Consider the following 21628-nt stretch of genomic DNA (forward strand, 5'->3'; position numbering starts at 1 on the left):
TCTACACAATGTCTAATACTACCTTGACCAATTTTTCATGAAATTGAATTTCCAATAGTTTTTTTGGCAATAAAGTAAGTATATCTTTAAAAAACTTTTAGCTCTCACAGAAGACACATTATATAAGTCATAGATAGTTCATTGCCTGAGTTATGAATGTGTTTTCTTTTTCATTTTTATAATTTTGTAGAAATGATGAATTCTGCTCAGTGACTCCCATTTGGGTAAGAGCTGCAGTTTTGGTAAATGTCACCATCAACACTATCCTTAAAGGTTTGTGAGTCACTACTATCTTCTGGAGACGGGGGCCAGGTGCTAAGGATGCAAAGATATTTAGGTCAAGTTATTTATGCTCAAGGATTTTTTTTGCTCTTAGTTTAGTAGTTTTGGAGGCAGATTAAAAGCAAAGAATAGTTACATATTGCAAGATAATATACAAAGTCAGTGATAAACATGGTAAGAAGATAGGTAAGAATTTCATGACATGTCTAGATCTTGATTTTTAACCAAGATGCAAGGTGGAACAAATTCTGATCCCTGGAAAGAAACTTGACTAAGTATTCAGAATTTGATAAGGTGATAGGTGACCTCTTGTCTCTTTCTATCCATGTTACATTTGGCAGTGGCTCTTATTCTTGTTCCCTCATTTGCATTTTGACTGCTATTGCTTTAGGTCAGGTTCCTAGCACCTCAAGACTGGATTAATATAAAAATTATTTTCTTTAATCTTTCTGGAGTTAAGCTCATAATGTTACTGCTAGTTAAAAATATACCCCAAAGCTTTCCTTGGTCTATAAGCAAGGCTTGGTAAATTTTTTTGGTTAAGGGCAGATAGTAAATATTTTAGGCTTTGGAGGTCAGATACAGTTTCCGTCTCAAGCATTCCGTTCAGCCAGTGGAGTGTGGAAACAACCATAGGAAATACACAAATGAATGAGTGCAGCTGTGTTACAATAAAACTTTATTTGTAAGAAGGTGGCAGGTCAGATTCGGCCTGTGAGTCATAATTTACTGATTTCTGGCCCAAAGCCATGTTTCTCAAACAGGAAGTTCATCACATATTCTTGGAGTCCTTGTGTTCTCTCAAGGAATTTTGAAATGTTGTGTGTTCATTTGAATGACAATTTTAAAAAGCACATATATATATATTTGCCATAATTTTAATGACCACCTCATAAATTAATACACTGCATGATTTCAATGGTAGTGGTTGTATTTTGTGGTAAGGTAGTAATACTTCAATTTCTTCAAACAGTTGCAAAAAGGACAGAGAAAAACTCAGTATATAAATAATATGTTTGCATTAGGTGAAGGCTAAGTTGCTTCCTAATTTACTGTCTGAAAAAAAGTTTCACAGTAACTGGAATAGAGAAAAGTAGGAACAATTGAATAATCGCAGTTCACACTGCGTGCTAAACTAAGCATAGGTCTGCTAGTATATATTTTCATAGCTATAAGTTCTATTTATGTTGTTAGTAGTAATTTTGTTTGAGAACAATTAATTTCGCTTATTGCATTAATACTAATTTGAATCTTATTGGTTTGTAGTTTTGTTTCTAATTTGCGTTTTTAGATTTTATTGTTGTCCATAAAGTAGTTTAAGAAAAATTAATCTATAAGAAAAAGTCAAACCCTGTAGTCCAGTACTCAAGGTTCTCAGCAGACTGACTCCAGCTCAATATCTATTCCTGCATCTGTTCTTCCCTCCATGAATACTCTGCAACAGCCCCACGGAACTGTTCATTATGCCTGAACATGCATTATGTTTCCTCACCTCAGTGTGTTTGTTTATTCCATTACCCACATTAGCAATCTCAGTTATAAGGTCTTGCTTAAACCTGATTCCATGATTGAAACCTTTTCAGCCACATCTAGCTCAGAAGGATCTCACCTCTTAGGCATTATTTCATATTTCACCCATCTGGCCATTAATTACGTTTAATACCATAACATCTATACTACTATTTATTTTGTTTTTAACTCATATTGTTATCTAGTTTGGGAGTACTTGCCTTATCTTCTCAACTAGGTGTTGGGCATTATGAGAACAAAACAGCCTTCTTATTTCTCTTGGTAATAAATACTGTGTTGCTGGGCTGGGAGTTTCAGACTGACACAGTCAGCTAACTAAGGGCACGTGTCCATACAGATAGTATTCAAGGTTGTAGAGTATTTGTTGCAGGGAGATTCTCTCTCTTAGTATTTTAACCTTTCTTCGGAAGAAAATATTGCAGATCCCATATTGCACCTTGACGACCTTCAAAATGCCTTCATTGGTTTGTGGGTCTGTTTGAATATCAAACCAATTCCCATCATTTCCAGAGAGAATTTGGGACTCTTATAGATTTAATTCAGCAAATCATCAGGCCTAGAAAGATACCTCAATGTTGTTACATGATTCCCAGAGTTATGTTAATAAATTTCCACATTTCCGTGAGTAGAGAGCATGGAGGAGATGGTCTGTTGCTTTCGCAGAAGAGATTTGCACAGAATAGTGACTCAAAGGCAAACATGTACTATTAAGGTATATGATTATACATAAGAAGTTCCAAGGTTTATACAGCAAGTAAGTTGAGTACATCTATACATGTAACACAACCAGGCTCACAAACTAGTGGGAAAGTAAATCTATTAGTGATACTTATGGAAAAAGGATTATAAGAGTAACAACTTACAGAAGTTTTCTCCAAAGTGGGGAAATTATCATTGACGTCTAAAATCTTGATTCTACAGTCATACTCTGAAGAGAATCCATCGGTAGCTCCGTCACGATCTGAGCCCCTCACAAGGAGGCTATACATACTGTGTTGCTTAAGATGAAAGAGAATTTTAAGACTTTGATCTTGTTTTGAATAAAATCCAACACATTCTGATTATTCCATTTTTCTTTTATAACGTTCTATAATCTTTTAATACAATTTTATCTTTTCATCATTTTCATTTAAAAATTATGGATGGATGCTTTTTACTTGTCTCCTTTACATTGGAGGAAAGGCACACATGAATCATTTCATCTTTGTCTCTTCAAAATTGAGTTCCTTATTTCTTAAAATTCATCCACAGAAGGCTTTACCTCTCTGTCGAGGAAATTGGACATCGTACGGACTTCTCCAGTGTACCTGTTCAGGATGAACATCGGGGCACCTGCCGGCTCCTGAGAGAGGATCTTATAGGCAATTTTAGAATTCAGATGATTGCCTTCGTCTGCATCTGTGGCGCTTAACTTTACTACCAGAGTGTCTAGAAATGAAGATGGAGGTGAAGAATGTTTGGGACTCTGTTAGAATCAAGTCAGCAAATCATCAGGCATAGGAAGAGTGGTCAGCCTTCTCCTGAATTCTCTTGTTCTAGTTTTCCATGAGAATATATTACCATAACTTTCAGCAACACCATTAATTACAAAAATAATGGTGGTTTGCTTCTATAAAATCCTTTACTGTTTATAAAGTACTTGCACTCCTTAAATGATTAAATGGTAAATTAGCAAAATATAGTAATCTTTTCTAAAAATCAATAATCTTTATTTAAAGTATGTACTTATCAATTTATTTAAAGTAACAGTAATAAACTCATTACGTGTTTACATAAGTCACATCTTTTTTATAAAAATGAACTATATCAAAACATAATTTAGTGAGAAGGCTGGCATTGTCTCACATTTTTGCAAACGTATTTTTAAAAAACTTTAAAAATTCTTTAATGCTGTTTTTAAAGGTTACTTTCCATTTACAGTTATTACAAAATATCAGCTATATTCCCTATGTTGTACAATACATTTCTGAGTCTATCTTATACTCAATAGTTTGTAAAGTAATTAATCTTTAATGTGTGAAAAAGTTCAACAGCCTTTATCAGAAAGCTGAAAAATTGACTTTATCAATTTGTTTTTGCCACAGTTTTGTGAAATTATTTTAAAATGCTTAATTAGGAAAGATTATAGCTTAATTAAATTCAACATTGCAATTATTTACAGAGAATTTATTTAAATTCATTATTTTCACTCATCCAGAAAGCAGAGAATTTTTATTGTTTGCCTTTAAAGATAATAGTACTTTACCAAACAGTCAAAAATACAGAATGATTGAAAAGAAGATTTGTCCACAGGAATATAAGAAGTCTTAGTTATTCATGGGGACAAAGCACAGACATCCTAGGCCAATCCCCAAGGACATCAGCCCACAGGACGATTTTCCAGAGTTGGTTGGTCCCTTATGTTTTTCTGCTTTCCAGCCAGGATTCATAGTGAAGAAGCCTAGTGCAGAGAACCAGGGACCCCTTGAAGAGAAATAGCCAGGTTTTGTGGAATTCTTAGTTGATGAAAGTATGCCCTGGCCCTGTGGGTAACTCTCCTCACCTGAGGGACATTAACAAGGCTACTGATCAGCAAGAGAGTGGACTTGGATGTGGACTTGGGTGTGGGTTTCACCCTCTCTTCCTTCACCAAGGTTGTGCTGAAGTGTGTTAGTGAGGAAACAATGATGGACTTTGGACCCCCCACCCCCATTTTGCCTCTTTTAGGCAGAACCCCTGCTTTACTTCTTTACGTACTCCCATCCTATGTTATAAAACATTTTGTTTTTCTTATTTTCAACAATACTTTTCTTAGGAGATCTGAGAAAGGAGTTCTCCTCACACCCCCTCTCGACCCCTGCCCCTTGTTATCTTTCATTCTCTCGTCCAGCATTCTTGTCTCTTTTCTTCCCCTACAGCCGGACTTCTCCATCCTTTCTTTGACTCTCCAACAGTACCTATAATTTGCTTTCTTATCTGTCTTTCTTATGAAATTTCTGTTTTCTATTCTTTTTTCCCCAAATTTATTTAGAGGTTTAAGAGCAAACATAGATGTGAAAGGAAAAGGAATATTAGAGGTTTGGGGGAAGAAAGAGGCAGAAGGCAAAAAGGGAGAGAAGAAAGGAAGTAGCAATATAGGAAAAGCATAAGCACAAAAAGGAAGGAAGTTCAGGAGAAGTGATAGAAAGAGGGAAAGAGAGAAGAGTACTAGAGCTGGAGAATTAATTAAGCAGGATGAGAAAATGAAAAAAAAAATGAGAGAATATAATGTAACTTGACTGTGTGGACTTTGAAGGCCAGTGAGTCCTTTGTGAGTGATCTGATGGGGGCAATTGCAGATGAACCCTTCACCACTCTCTATCTGGTGAGGTTCAGCCCAGAATTTGAGGAATAGACCAGAACAGAGCCCATTTTCACATGCATGGTTTCTTCCCCAGTTTACTCATTTAGATTAAGTTAATCATGAGCCCAGTGACAATCTCTGAGGAAGGCACTAGGCTTCTGGTAAATCATATATTTAAGAATCCTCCACAAACACGATGTTTAGCATTTTAGATATGATTTTTCTTCTAGGTAAATTTTAAGTTAGAATTTGTGATGTTTGTTCAAAATGCAGGTTCGACTTTTTCTGATATTGAAATTACCACCTGTATTTCAATCTCCTAAAGCTTTTGACCAAGAGAAGTAGAGATGGCGTAATGCAGAGAAAGAGTATCATTCTACTTACTTGCATCGCTGTTTTCTTCGATGCTGGCTGTGTACACATTTTGTGTAAAGACTGGGGGGTTATCATTTATGTCCATAACTTTGACTCTAAGCTCAAGAGGGCTTTCTAAATCTTCACCCCATGAATTCAGAGCCTGGCAATAGATCTGTGGAAAGTTGGAGAAAAAAATGTCTTTCTCTACCAAAGGAAATTAAATAACATGCCTAAAAATACACCAGGAAATGTGCAAAGAGATAATTTTCTCAGTGAATTCAGACTGTATTACAATCTGGTAACTTAAATATTGTCTAGACATTTGATCACATACATATACAATTCTGAACTATAAAATTATGTTTTCATACTCTTTTCATCTATTCAAGCCCTTCATTTGATTTCAGTCTACTGTGATTTATCAAAAGTAAGCATTAGTCCTGAGATGATATATTTTTTGAAAAAGAGTAGAAAAATAATATGCATAAATCAAAACATACTGCCGTGACTTACCAAGAAAAGTGGTGTTATCTCTCTGTCCACCACTGAGGTGATGTTAATTTCCCCAGTCCGAGGGTTAATGGTGAATACTCCATAGGGTGGTCGATCAATTCCTGCCCCAGAGATGCGGTATGTAATCTTCTGATTCACTTCACAGTCTTATCGAATCTGTGAGGAAAATGGCCAGGATTGTGATTTAATTTAGAGCAAATCATGATCTGCAGAGTGTAGTGGAGTGAGAAGGGAATGGGATTTGTAGCCTAGTGGGCTTTGGATTGAAACCTGGCACCTTGACTTATGCCTGCGTAACTTTGGAAAATTCACCTAGCTTTGCCAAGCACCAACCTATAATGGGATAATACCACCTATATCCTAGGTTTGTTGTGGGGATTGTATGAGGTAACATATAGTCACTTCACCCCAATTCCTGGCATATGGCACATATGTGCTTGACGCTAGACTTGTTATTATTAAGAGTACATTGTCACCCCCCTCAGCGCTGGGGCCTCTGAAGTGCCCGCCCGCGGCTGCAGCAGATCTGGGCCGCCGCTGGGGCTTCGTGATCCACTTCCTGGGTGCCAAGGGGCTGCTGCGCTGGGACCAAGGCGGGCAGCAGCCCTCGGAGACCGTGGCGCAGAGGTGTTTCTGCCAGTTAGCAGCGTTGGAGAGAAAACTGAGAATTGAGAAGAAGTACAGGGATTTCATATGAGAAAATCTTTGGGTTTTCAAGAGATACCACACGTTACATCATCATCATCATCATCATGGTTATTATTATTTACTGTGGATGAATCCAGTGAAGTATAAAAGAAAAGATACCCAGCATCCTCAGTGGAGAGTCTTTCAGTCAAGAGCAGGAAAGAACGTCTGCCAGTTTCTCAGTAGCATGATTTCATATCAGTTTCATGCCGTGTGGATGAAAGGCTCTTGGTGCCCCAGCCAGGCATCAGGGCTGTGCCTCTGAGGTGGGAGAGCCAACTTCAGGACACTGGTCCACAAGAGACCTCCCAGCTCCACGTAATACCAAATGGCAGAAATCTCTCAGAGAACTCCATCTCAACATCAAAACCCAGCTTCACTCAATGACCAGCAAGCTACAGTGCTGGACACCCTATGCCAAACAACTAGCAAGACAGGAACACAGCCCCATCCATTAACAGAGAGGCTGCCTAAAATCATAATAAGGCCACAGACACCCCAAAACACACCACCAGACGTGGACGTGCCCACCAGAAAGACAAGATCCAGCCTCATCCACCAGAACACAGGCACTAGTTCCCTCCACCAGGAAGCCTACACAACCCACTGAACCAACCTTAGCCACTGGGGACAGATACCAAAAACAACGGGAACTACGAACCTGCAGCCTGTGAAAAGGAGACCCCAAACACAGTAAGATAAGCAAAATGAGAAGACAGAAAAACACACAGCAGATGAAGGAGCAGGGTCAAAACACACCAGACCTAACAAATGAAGAGGAAATAGGTAGTCTACCTGAAAAAGAATTCAGAATAATGATAGTAAGGATGATCCAAAATCTTGGAAATAGAATAGACAAAATGCAAGAAACATTTAACAAGGACGTAGAAGAACTAAAGAGGAACCAAGCAATGATGAAAAACACAATAAATGAAATTAAAAATACTCTAGATGGGATCAATAGCAGAATAACTGAGGCAGAAGAACGGATAAGTGACCTGGAAGATAAAATGGTGGAAATAACTACTGCAGAGCAGAATAAAGAAAAAAGAATGAAAAGAACTGAGGATAGTCTCAGAGACCTCTGGGACAACATTAAACGCACCAACATTCGAATTATAGGGGTCCCAGAAGAAGAAGAGAAAAAGAAAGGGACTGAGAAAATATTTGAAGAGATTATAGTTGAAAACTTCCCTAATATGGGAAAGGAAATAGTTAATCAAGTCCTGGAAGCACAGAGAGTCCCATACAGGATAAATCCAAGAGAAACACGCCAAGACACATATTAATCAAACTATCAAAAATTAAATATAAAGAAAACATATTAAAAGCAGCAAGGGAAAAACAACAAATAACACACGAGGGAATCCCCATAAGGTTAACAGCTGATCTTTCAGCAGAAACTCTGCAAGCCAGAAGGGAGTGGCAGGATATACTTAAAGTGATGAAGGAGAAAAACCTACAACCAAGATTACTCTAAACAGCAAGGATCTCATTCAGATTTGATGGAGAAATTAAAACCTTTACAGACAAGCAAAAGCTGAAAGAGTGCAGCACCACCAAACCAGCTTTACAACAAATGCTAAAGGAACTTCTCTAGGCAAGAAACACAAGAGAAGGAGAACACCTACAATAACAAACCCAAGACATTTAAGAAAATGGGAATAGGAACATACATATCGATAATTACCTTAAATGTAAATGGATTAAATGCTCCCACCAAAAGACACAGACTGGCTGAATGGATACAAAAACAAGACCCATATATATGCTGTCTACAAGAGACCCACTTCAGACCTAGAGACACATACAGACTGAAAGTGAGGGGATGGAAAAAGATATTCCATGCAAATGGAAATCAAAAGAAAGCTGGAGGAGCAATTCTCATATCAGACAAAATAGACTTTAAAATAAAGACTATTACAAGAGACAAAGAAGGACACTATATAATGATCAAGGGATCGATCCAAGAGGAAGGTATAACAATTGTAAATATTTATGCACCCAACATAGGAGCACCTCAATACATAAGGCAAATACTGACAGCCATAAAAGAGGAAATCGACAGCAACACAATCATAGTAGGGGACTTTAACACCCCACTTTCACCAATGGACAGATCATCCAAAATGCAAATAAATAAGGAAACACAAGCTTTAAATGATACATTAAACAAGATGGACTTAATTGATATTTATAGGACATTCCACCCCAAAACAACAGAATACACATTTTTCTCAAGTGCTCATGGAACATTCTCCAGGATAGATCATATCTTGGGTCACAAATCAAGCCTTGGTAAATTTAAGAAAATTGAAATCATATCAAGTATCTTTTCTGACCACAACGCTATGAGACTAGATATCAATTACAGGAAAAGATCTGTAAAAAATACAAACACATGGAGGCTACACAATACACTACTTAATAACGAAGTGATCACTGAAGAAATCAAAGGGGAAGTCAAAAGATACCTAGAAACAAATGACAATGGAGACACAACGACCCAAAACCTATGGGATGCAGCAAAAGCAGTGCTAAGAGGGAAGTTTATAGCAATACAAGCCTACCTCAAGAAACAGGAAACATCTCGAATAAACAACCTAACCTTGCACCTAAAGCAATTAGAGAAAGAAGAACAAAAAAACCCCAAAGCTAGCAGAAGGAAAGAAATCATAAAGATCAGATCAGAAATAAATGAAAAAGAAATGAAGGAGACAATAGTGAAGATCAATAAAACTAAAAGCTGGTTCTTTGAGAAGATAAACAAAATTGATAAACCATTAGCCAGACTCATCAAGAGAAAAAGGGAGAAGACTCAAATCAATAGAATTAGAAATGAAAAAGGAGAAGTAACCACTGACACTGCAGAAATACAAACGATCATGAGCGATTACTACAAGCAACTCTATGCCAATAAAATGGACAACCTGGAAGAAATGGACAGATTCTTAGAAAGGTATAACCTTCCAACACTGAACTAGGAAGAAATAGAAAATATGAACAGACCAATCACAAGCACTGAAATTGAAACTGTGATTAAAAATCTTCCAACAAACAAAAGCCCAGGACCAGATGGCTTCACAGGCGAATTCTATCAAACATTTAGAGAAGAGCTAACACCTATCCTTCTCAAAATCTTCCAAAATATTGCAGAGGGAGGAACACTCCCAAACTCATTCTATGAGGCCACCATCACCCTGATACCAAAACCAGACAAGGATATCACAAAGAAAGAAAACTACAGGCCAATATCACTGATGAACATAGATGCAAAAATCCTCAACCAAATACTAGCAAACAGAATCCAACAGCACATTAAAAGGATCATACACCATGATCAAGTGGGGTTTATTCCAGGAATGCAAGGATTCTTCAATATACGCAAATCAATCAACGTGATACATCATATTAACTAATTGAAGGAGAAAAACCATATGATCATCTCAATAGATGCAGAAAAAGCTTTCGACAAAATTCAACACCCATTTATGATAAAAGCGCTGCAGAAAGTAGGCATAGAGGGAACTTTCCTCAACATAATAAAGGCCATATATGACAAACCCACAGCCAACATTGTCCTCAATGGTGAAAAACTGAAACCATTTCCACTAAGATCAGGAACAAGACAAGGTTGCCCACTCTCACCACTATTATTCAACATAGTTTTGGAAGTGTTAGCCACAGCAATCAGAGAAGAAAAAGAAATAAAAGGAATCCAAATCGGAAAAGAGAAGTAAAGCTGTCACTGTTTGCAGATGACATGATACTATACATAGAGAATCCTAACGATGCTACCAGAAAACTACTAGAGCTAATCAATGAATTTGGTAAAGTAGCAGGATACAAAATTAATGCACAGAAATCTCTTGCATTCCTATACACTAATGACGAAACATCTGAAAGTGAAATTAAGAAAACACTCCCGTTTACAATTGCAACAAAAAGAATAAAATACCTAGGAATAAACCTACCTAGGGAGACAAAAGACCTGTATGCAGAAAACTATAAGACACTGATGAAAGAAATTAGAGATGATACAAACAGATGGAGAGATATACCATGTTCTTGGATTGGAAGAATCAACATTGTGAAAATGACTCTACTACGCAAAGCAATCTACAGATTCAATGCAATCCCTATCAAACTACCACTGGCATTTTTCACAGAACTAGAACAAAAAATTTCACAATTTGTATGGAAACACAAAAGACCCCGAATAGCCAAAGCAATCTTGAGAACGAAAAATGGAGCTGGAGGAATCAGGCTCCCTGACTTCAGACTATATTACAAAGCTACAGTAATCAAGACAGTTTGGTACTGGCACAAAAACAGAAATATAGATCAATGGAACAGGATAGAAAGCCCAGAGATAAACCCATGCACATATGGTCACCTTATCTTTGATAAAGGAGGCAAGCATATACAGTGGAGAAAAGACAGCCTCTTCAATAAGTGGTGCTGGGAAAATTGGACAGATACATGTAAAAGTATGAAATTAGAACACTCCCTGACACCATACAGAAAAATAAACTCAAAATGGATTAAAGACCTAAGTGTAAGGCCAGACACTATCAAACTCTTAGAGGAAAACATAGGCAGAACACTTTATGACATAAATCACAGCAAGATCCTTTTTGACCCAGCTCCTAGAGAAATGGAAATAAAAACACAAATAAACAAATGGGACCTAATGAAACTTAAAAGCTTTTGCACAGCAAAGGAAACCATAAACAAGACCAAAAAACAACCCTCAGAATGGGAGAAAATATTTGCAAATGAAGCAACTGACAAAGGATTAATCTCCAAGATTTACAAGCAGCTCATGCAGCTCAATAACAAAATAACAAACAACCCAATCCAAAAATGGGCAGAAGACCTAAATAGACATTTCTCCAAAGAAGATATACAGATTGCCAACAGACACATGAAAGAATGCTCAACATCATTAATCATTAGAGAAATGCAAATCAAAACTACAATGAGATATCATCTCACACCAGTCAGAATGGCCATCATCAAAAAATCTAGAAACAATAAATGCTGGAGAGGGTGTGGAGAAAAGGGAACACTCTTGCACTGTTGGTGGGAATGTAAATTGATGCAGCCACTATAGAGAACAGTATGGAGGTTCCTTAAAAAACTAAAAATAGAACTACCATATGACCCAGCAATCCCACTACTGGGCATATACCCTGAGAAAACCATAATTCAAAAAGAGTCATGTACCAAAATGTTCATTGCAGCTCTATTTACAATAGCCAGGACATGGAAGCAACCTAAGTGTCCATCATCGGATGAATGGATAAAGAAGATGTGGCACATATATACAATGGAATATTACTCAGCCATAAAAAGAAATGAAATTGAGCTATTTGTAGTGAGGTGGATGGAGTTAGAGTCTGTCATACAGAGTGAAGTAAGTCAGAAAGAGAAAAACAAATACAGTATGCTAACATATATATGTGGAATCTAAGGGAAAATAAAGGTCATGAAGAACCTAGTGGCAAGACGGGAATAAAGACACAGACCTACTAGAGAATGGAGTTGAGGATATGGGGAGGGGGAGGGGTAAGATGTGACAGGGTGAGAGAGTGCCATAGACATTTATACACTACCAAATGTAAAATAGATAGCTAGTGGGAAGCAACCGCATAGCACAGGGAGATCAGCTCGGTGCTTTATGACCACCTAGAGGGGTGGGATGGGGAGGGTGGGAGGGAGGGAGATGCAAGAGGGAAGAGATATGGGAACATATGTATATCTATAACTGATTCACTTTGTTACAAAGCAGAAACTAACACACTATTGTAAAGCAATTATACTCCAATAAAGATGTTAAAAAAAAAAAAAAAAAGAAGAGTACATTGTCCAATTCTCTGGTTCTCTTTGCATCTAAAGAAAGTTTGACAGAAGAAATCACCATCCTTACTGTTTTTAAAATGTTGTTTCACATTAATATGTACACTGTCTAGACTTTAGTTAGAGATTTAATCAAAATTACAGATAAATTAAGAAAATTTATAGTTTTATATCTATTGCTCATAAATATAAACAAAGATATTTCAATTTTGAAATCTCACCTGTATACTAAAGATGAGAACACTCAGTAAAATACTAAGGTTTGTTGCCCAAATATCCACAGTTAAACAATGACAGCTGGAAATACAACTTGGATTAGCTCCCCTCTAATCTAAAAATCTTATTTATATAGATGAAAATCCAAGAAATCCCCCAAATGCAAATAAAAAGAAAAGAACATGCCATACAAGTGGGATAACATAAAGCTATAACTGTAAGCTGAATGGAAACAATAACAATTTGAAGCTTTCCAAAAATTTGAAAACTTCTGAGAGAGAATAATCTCTTTTCTTGAGCTGAGGTTATAGCTATAATATCACTGCTGATGCTTACTATATATGTGGAGATTTATATATACATTTAAGCTATCTATACATGTAACACTTTAAGGAGAGAATTCTGGTAGATCACTCTACTGTTGATTTCACCAGTGGGGCAGGGCCAAGATGCCCAAAAAGAGCTAGTGAGGTTGTTAATGTGGGTCCCATCCTTCATGAATCAATTTATTATACATTCTTTTCTTCACTCTCCTTCCTTATTGATGGCCATTATTAGGAGTACTCTTTAAGACTCTCCTAATTTCTGTAGGATGTAGGGATCTAGTGGGAACTTTTGACACTATCCTTACTCTTTTGGAGGGAATTAATCAATACTGTAAACTTTGATTTGGGGGAGGGATAGTCTGAAGACTATTACACCATGCATACCTTTCCTATAACATATACATGTGACAATACCCAGAACACAAACGAACAGATAAAGCCCAGCTGTGCTGGAGATCCAAATCTCTCAGTATCACTCAAGGACCCTCTGCTCTGTATCAGCTCCCAGAAGGTGATATTCAAAACGATGCCTCATCAGCGTGAGCACATTACTCCACGTCACCCATCTTCCTAAATCACTGTGGTGTCCTGAAGGCTGCAAGCCCTTGAAATGTCTGAGGGTTTCCTGCCTTGCAGAAGCCCTTGTTATCAGCACAGCCTACTCCTGTTTATTTCATCACTTACTCTGGCAATCGGATTCCTCTTGGAGTTATCTTCTCCTTCTCGACAGGCTGCAGCAATCCACTCCTGCTTTTGTCTTCTGACCGTTTGCCATTTTGCGGTGCCATTTTCCATGTCTACTTCTTTCACCTTAAGCAAAAAGCGTTCCCATTTTGTACAGCGTTAGAGCAGTTTTACTCAGTAAGGACATTTATTCAACACTGTAAGGTGCACCCAGAAGAAGTAACAGTATTGAGTTTGAGGAACAAAGAAAGTTTTTACTAGTTCTGAACTCTAGATAGATACAGCTTGGCCACCCTGACTAGCAACTTCTTTTGGAATTGTCCTTTTTCTAACTATAGGATTCTAGTGAAACAAATTTCATTAGAAATTGTGTGTGGAGCTCATAGTGTGTTCCATTGAGTAATATGTGTGGTTTTTCTTTCTTCAATCTATCCTCACCAGATGAGAGGTCCTGCCCACCTTACCCTTCATTGTGCTCTGACCAGGCTTTCTGGTCTCCAGAGTGTAAAAGATTTCAGTGCTCCATGTGTGTGCATCCCCTGCAAAAGGAGTTTTGTGCTGGTGAGTGTGCTCACCTAAAAAAGGGAAAGGATTTTTCTCTTCTCTTGATAAGGACACAACTCTGGCTAAGCATCCAAATATATTATCACAGGATTAGAAGAATATTTTAACTGAATTAATGGTACCTGCAGTAATCCCATGGATGTCTATATAGCTTCTTAGTGTTGTCCATTTGTATCTCTGCTTGCTATATGTTTTTCTCTTTGTAGTCTTATGCTGCTGCTGTTAGAAAATGTTTAAGAATTTTATAGTTAAAGAGTTTAAGAATGTCACTCCATGCGTAAACATATGTATATGCATAGACATATTTTAAAAAATAACTCCTAATGTACTTATTGAGACATAGAATGTTCTGCATTTATTTAAGCTAAGGCTTCATTTAATTACCACTTTGGGGGAAGGAAACGTTCCCTGTGAATAGAGCTTATCCTTTCAAGAACCAAAGTATTTGCATTTTTCCTCATTTTGATACAACCTCCTGAAATGTACCACATACTCCCTTGTTTGTCAACAGATATTAGAAAAGTAATTTTATTTCTTCAAAGGTTTAAGATCATCAAAATGAAAATTTAACTACTGAAATAAAATAAAGTCTTGCTTGTGATAGAGGACAGTAGCTTTATTTCCTGAGTCCTGCTCTAAATGGCACCAGATTCTCTGTTGTTTTATTTAGTTGTGATTACATTTTTTTTTAATTTTTGTATCTTTCTCTCATTAATTTACCATCAATTGTCTTTCTTGCTGATGTAACTGTCTACAAATCCTGTTCCCATTCTAAAATGTTACGTTGCTTCTTTTTCTTTGATTTGGGTTGGGAAATGTATAAATAAGCTAATAGGATAGTTTGATAAGTAGGAGTTACTACACTGAGCTGTCACAACCATGGCTAAATGCATGGCTATTTGGGAATATGGGTTTTGCCATTGTTATTTCAATTTGGAAGAGGTTCTCTCGCTTACCTTTTTTCTCAACAATTATGGTTTCAAATGTTCAGGTTTTTGATATGTGATGCATTACAAAATTCAGTTGTTCTTTCGATTTTAAATTGAGAAAATAGTTTTATTATACATTACCTAAACAATGAATTCACTGTTTACTTCTAGCACCACCTGTTATAGAAGGTAAAATACTAGCATAAATTTGCATAATTTAAAGGAAGCAGTATCATAAAACCATTGACAATGTTCTCTTATTAATTCATTTGTAAAATACACATTTTGTTAATAATATGGAATAAACATGGGTAATGCACAGTGAATAATACAGGTCTTTTGCCCTCTAAAGGCTTAACCTTTAGGGAAGACAAACACATAACTACAGCAAGGTGGGTTAGGATACATGCTTCAGCAAAGGCACCGATGTGCTCAGTGGAAGGGTAGAGTGGACAGCTCAAGTTATCAAGGTGATTCTGGGAAAGCCTCATAGGAGAGTAGAGATTTGAAAGGAGTCTGCAGGATGAATCTGCTTTGATCAGAGGAATTGACGGGGAAGAAAATTTCAGCCGGAGTAAAACGTGAGCACAGTTGTAAAGGCACCAAGTTTTAGAGGATGTTCCAGAAATGGTAAATCAACTAGCTGGAAGGTAGAGGAAATAGTGTGAGAAGACATGGGAGACAAGGTTTGGAATGTCAGCTTGGAGGCAGATCATGAAGTGCTTTATATGCCAGACTAAGGAGTCTGAACTTTATTGGATAAGAGACTTGGAGTGACAAAAGCATGATTTTTGAAACATGTCATTGATATGAAGAGAAGATTACAAGGGAAAAGCACTTGAAGTTGAGACCCTTAGGAATTAGCCATTGCTTAGGTAAGACATAGAACGTGAATATCGGTGCTGAAGTGGCGCTGGGAAGGGGAGAGGATGGAGGCATTACCAAAGAATGGATAGGGCTTGTGGACTTGTGAGGTAGGAGGGGAGGAAGAGTCAGGTGATTCTGGGGATGTGAGCTTGGCTTTCTGGGAGAATCGAAGTACTACTAATAGAAACAGAAAATTCAGCAGGAGATTATCACTGCAGGGAGATGGTGGCTGAAGTTTGTTTTATCTATTTTCAATGTGTTTCTAAAATTTGGGATAGATATAAAAGCTATGAAAGTAGAATTTATCCAAACAGGAGTGTTATTTAAAGTTGAAGGAAATGAGGCTATGACTTGAATCAGTTTAAGTTAAAGAGGTAGGCAGGGAACAGAATCTTATGGGAAATGCTTATATTTGTGCCGGGGGCAGAAGGAAGAAGTCTAAAACCAGAGGGCACCCAGAGACTAAGAGAAGAGAGAGGTCAAGGGACCAGGGCTGTACTGTGGGTGCACAGCAGATTCTGTTAGTGTGAGGATGCTAAGAAAGGGCAGGGCTTGTGGTGCTTGTGGTGGAGGGTTGGAGAGGAAGCTGAGTTCAGAAAGGAGAAGAGGTTGGATAAGTAGGTGGAGGAGAAGTAGCAAAAAAGCAGGCAGAATGAGTGGAGTGGAGTGATAAGAAGTTAGACAAAGAGGGAATATTTAATAGTTTATGTGCCATAACAAGGTCAAGGAGAATGGGAACTGAGGACATCATGGATCTAAAGTAAGCAGTCATTGTTAACTTTTCCCAGGGGCATAAGTCAAATTACAGGAGTCAAGGAATAAGTTATTGAGAAAATGGAAATAGCAACTATAGATTACGTTTTCAAGTTAAGAGATTTAAAAAATGTGAGATAACAGTTGAGGATTTAATTAGATCAAATCATATTTTTAAGGCTGGGAATCCATGACCAAGTATACAGTCTACAGGGAGAGGAAATGGGTTGTGGAGAAACAGTGATAGAAAGAGAAGGGGAAAGTCGAGGGGGGGAAGGAGGAAGAAATCAAGGAGTAGTTACAATTGTGATTAAGAGAGAATAGGATGGCTGAATCAGAACTGTGGGTAAAAGAGACCTGATAGTGAGGAAGACTATTTCTTCCTTTGAAACAGAAGATTAGAGGAACACAATGAAGAGAGAAAATCATTTGGAGGTATAACTGGAGGAAAATTACGCACACACCTCTTCCATAGTTTTGCAGGGTTGGAGTGAGCAGGCATGGGAAGGGGCTAGAGAAGACTGTCAAAGACCTCTAGAATCTGCCAGAGGGAAGGTGACAGGAAGCCAGCCCAACAGCACAAATCAGAGAAGAGCTGTAGGCCTACCTAGCATTCTTGAGTTAGGGAACACTTGAGCACAGAAAATTAGAGACCGAAAATAAATGATTATTCCATAGTTGGTGAAGAGTGTGATGACCAGCTGAGATTAGGAAACAAGAATATGATGTGTAGCCCGTTCGTTTTGTGCCTTTTCTAGTAGAACGTGACAACCTGGGAGTGGGAGGAGAAGGAATATGAGGGCTGTCCCAGCACTGGGGATTGTCGTCAAGGCAGAGTGGAGACTCAGGGAGATGATAAGACACTATTGTGAATTCCAGTGAGTCAGGGCGCTCCAGTGAACTGAGGCTAGAGAGAGCCTGGGACAGGTGAAATGGGGGCAGAGCAGATTTTGCAGGTGTGAGGGGCCGTAGGAGGGAGTGCAGGGTGTGGGTGGGGATTTGGAATGACAGCTGAGTCCTGAAGGGGGTAAGATACAGACTAGAAATTGGGCAGTAGAATACAAGGTTTTCTTTTAACTCACTTTCTCCCTCACGTGTAAGTTTATTAGACATTAGTAAAATATCTAGGCCTGGGAAAAAGCTTCATATTTAATAGAAGATGGCTGCATAAGATATTTTATTTTATAATAAATACTGCCTTTTCGGGGGTTAGATATTCTTTGTGTTAGAAAAGTAGATGATTCTAGAAGGTATCAGAAAAAGTAAAAATCACCCAAAATCCCCCTACTTGGAGATCACCATGGTTAATATTTGGAGAAATTCTTTTAGACTTTTTTTTTTCAAAAACACATACTTACGCAAGTTGTATTTTTTTTTTTAACCCAAAAGAAATCATATTATAACACGCCATTCGGTAATTTGGTTTTTGCACTTGATTATTGGGGTAAAGTTCATTGTCAGTGAATGCATAGAGACATCATACATTTTGAAGGTTGCCTTATGTATCACGTTAATAGATGTCTTCCATTCAGGGCATCGTATAGATTCTGCAGTTTAGAGCTGGAGACTAAACTCTGACGTGCGATTCCCAGGCGCTGTCCTACAGTGGGAGGTTCAGGGCTGTCTTGGTGGATGTCAGAAGGTTGGTGAGCTCAGCACATGAGCCTGCGGTTAATAAGAAGCTCTCCCTCCTCATCTTCCGCTTCCCACTTGTCTCTCTTCTCTCCTTCTCCTCTGCTTCTCCTTTTCTCTTTTTTTCTCCCTCCTCTTTGATATTCTCTTCCACCTGTTCCTCTCGCCCTTCCTGACATTGTCTCAGGCTTGACGGAGAATCACGCTAGCCTCATTATGCTGCTTCCTTTCAGAGCTATAATCAACCCAGTAACCTAATTTTAACTGAGAGGTAGTGGGAGTGAGTCTTAGCTGGGGTTCTGCTCATAATTCAATCAGTGGTGTGGCAGGTATTTTCCAATGTATCCTCACCCTGGTTTCTGCCTGTTTACAAGCCTGCAAGGTTAATATTGGATCTGCACAGTGTGAAAACACCCGCTGGAGGATGGGCCCAAATCACTGATTCTTTTTGTTAAATTAATTAAACAAGGAGGCTATTAGACTGGGGTGGCTTTGATGCCGTGGTGCCGAGGCAAGCAGACCAAAATCTAAGCTTGTGAATGCCTCAAAGTGACAAAAGTTGAAACTTAAGGACAGCTGTTCACGAAGAGTCATCTAGGCTTTAGGCTGTAGCCGACCAATAATTTCCTTACTTTGCTTTTGCTTTTTCTCTATAAAAGTTTTTCCCCAGCTTCTGTTGGTGGAGCATTTCTAACCACTTCCGGTTTGGCGATGGCTGATTTGAATTGATTTTCGTTCAAATAAATTCTTAAAAGTTTAATATGTTTCAGTTTATCTTTTAACAATTCATTTACTCAACTCCTGAAGCTTCTATTGAATCACCTGATATTATTTTACCAAGTTGCTCTGGTTTTGCTTAAACTTTGCTGTCATATAATTGTGGCCCCTGACTTTGGGAAAATATTGGTGTTTGTGTTGACTATTCCTAATACTGTCTTGCAGAAACCTTCAGAAATTTTTGTTTATGTAGCCCGAAAATTTTTTTGGAAAATGACGTGCTTCTTCAAAATTTTCTATAGTGACATCTAAAAAATTTTGTTATACGTTTAAATAGCTGTAAAGAATGGAATTTAAGAATATTATAAATGTTGATATTATAAAATAAACTGTTACACTACTTTTTAAATGTAGCCAATAGAATCCAAAAGTTGTAGTCATTTGATGCCAAGGAAACCATCAACAAAATGAAAAGACAACATACTGAATGGAAGAAAATATTTGTAAATGGAAGAAAATATTTGTAAGTGTTATGACTGATAAGGAGTCAGTATCCAAAATATATAAACAGCTCATACAACTGAACATGAAAAAAAAATGATTAAAAAATGGGCAAAAGACTTGAATAGACACTTACCCAAAGAGGACATTCATATGGCCAAAAGGCACTTGAAAAGATGCTCAATATCATTAATCATGAGAGAAATGAAAATTAAAACCATGATAAAATACCACCTCACACCTGTCAGAATGGCTATCATCAAAAAGGCCTCAAATAACAAATGTTGGCGAGAGTGTGGAGAAAAGGGACCCCTCCTACGCTGTTAGTAGTTATGTAAATCGGTTCAGCCACTGTGGAAAACACTATGGAGGTTTCTCAGAAAAGTAAAAATATGACCCAGCAATGCCACTCCCAGTCTCTGTGGCCTAGTTGCTGAGAGAGTTTCTTGTCTTCCTTTTTTCTTTGGATGTCCTTACAATAAATTGCATTAACTGAAGGAACCTGAACAGGACCTTTTCTAGCAATGTAAAAGTGCCTAAGAAACTAAAATGTATGTTTCTGTGTTAATCTCCAAGAATACAATAAAGACTAAGATGGGGTACCTGCCCAGAAAGAGCTCGTAGGTTAAAAGAGGGAGGAAAACAGATGAGAAAAGATAATGGAATATTATACACATTGTAAAAGAAGCATGTATAGGATACAGCATTGGCCCAAGTGGGGCAACGAGTCAATTCTGGAACAGTAGATAGAGTTTGGGACATGTGATATTGGTTCAAATTCCACTGTACCACTTATGTACATTTATGAATCATTTATGCCCCCAAAGTTTCTTTATTTGTAAAATGAAGATACCTCTATTTACCTTTCAGGATTTTTGTTACGTGTGGGAAATAACTTTGTTAACTGTAAAATATTTTGCTCGTGGAAGGTGGTGAAATGGGACAGCAGTGACAGACCAAATTCCAGACAACCAACCCCTTGGTTGTCTCAATTTTTAACCTCAATCTCACTTTGAATCTCACAACCCCATTGAAGTTGCCTATTAGCATATAGGTGGGAACTACTGTAAAGGGCCTTGGTAAGAAAGATAAATTAGAAACCAAATCCATTCATTCATTCAAAAATTTTTATCGATAAAATATTTTGTGACAGGCACTGTCTTTTGTGTACAAGTTCCAACCTTTTATGATGTATACATTCCACGGAGAGTAATAGGATATACAATATTCTGTAGCCATCTAACTTTTGGCAAATTGCTGAAGTTTTTCTGGGTCTAGTTTTCTTTCTCAGTACTTTCTTCTAGAGGGAATATGATGATTTTATGTAAGATTTGTGGAATCTAAGTCATTACCTGTGCTTATTGCAGTGTTGAAATACATATTTTTCTATTACATACTGAGTGTATTTAAAGTAATAGCTATAGAACAAGGCTATTTTTCACCTCCATAACTTACCTTTTTGAAGTTAGTCATTTGTACACCTAGGACCAACTTTTTTTTTTTTTTAACATTTTTATTGGAGTATAATTGCTTTACAATGGTGTGTTAGTTTCTGCTTTATAACAAAGTGAGTCAGTTATACATATACGTATGTTCCCGTATCTCTTCCCTCTTGCGTCTCCCTCCCTCCCACCCTCCCTATCCCACCCCTCTAGGTGGTCACAAAGCACCGAGCTGATCTCCCTGTGCTATGCGGCTGCTTCCCACTAGCTATCTATTTTACGTTTGGTAGTGTATAATAAGCAGTTCTCTCCTGAATAATACTTATAAAAATAATTGAGTAAGGCAATTGCTGTTCTCACAGGGAGATGGTGGAGATGCCAAGTTCAAGCCTAATTATACCACTCTGGTTTATAATTGAAGGTATATTAAGTAGTGGCATTTTA

At 37.7% G+C, this 21628-nt stretch overlaps 1 protein-coding gene across 1 annotated transcript in view; it reads right to left on the reverse strand.

Moving 5' to 3' along the window:
- The window catches only part of DSG4 (desmoglein 4), a gene marked incomplete at its 5' end in the record, with an annotated part of 35920 nt that extends 16186 nt beyond the window's left edge, over nt 1-19734 (reverse strand). Inside the window, 8 exon segments of the mRNA XM_061169235.1 lie at nt 2249-2335; nt 2613-2810; nt 3074-3240; nt 5519-5663; nt 6005-6160; nt 13780-13905; nt 15414-15449; nt 19699-19734. Of these exon segments, the coding sequence (XP_061025218.1) occupies nt 2249-2335; nt 2613-2810; nt 3074-3240; nt 5519-5663; nt 6005-6160; nt 13780-13905; nt 15414-15449; nt 19699-19734 (951 nt within the window).
- Nucleotides 19735-21628: the final 1894 nt, after the last annotated feature.

Source organism: Eubalaena glacialis, chromosome 15 (genome assembly GCF_028564815.1).
Source record: "Eubalaena glacialis isolate mEubGla1 chromosome 15, mEubGla1.1.hap2.+ XY, whole genome shotgun sequence".
In the NCBI taxonomy this organism is placed as follows: domain Eukaryota; kingdom Metazoa; phylum Chordata; class Mammalia; order Artiodactyla; family Balaenidae; genus Eubalaena; species Eubalaena glacialis.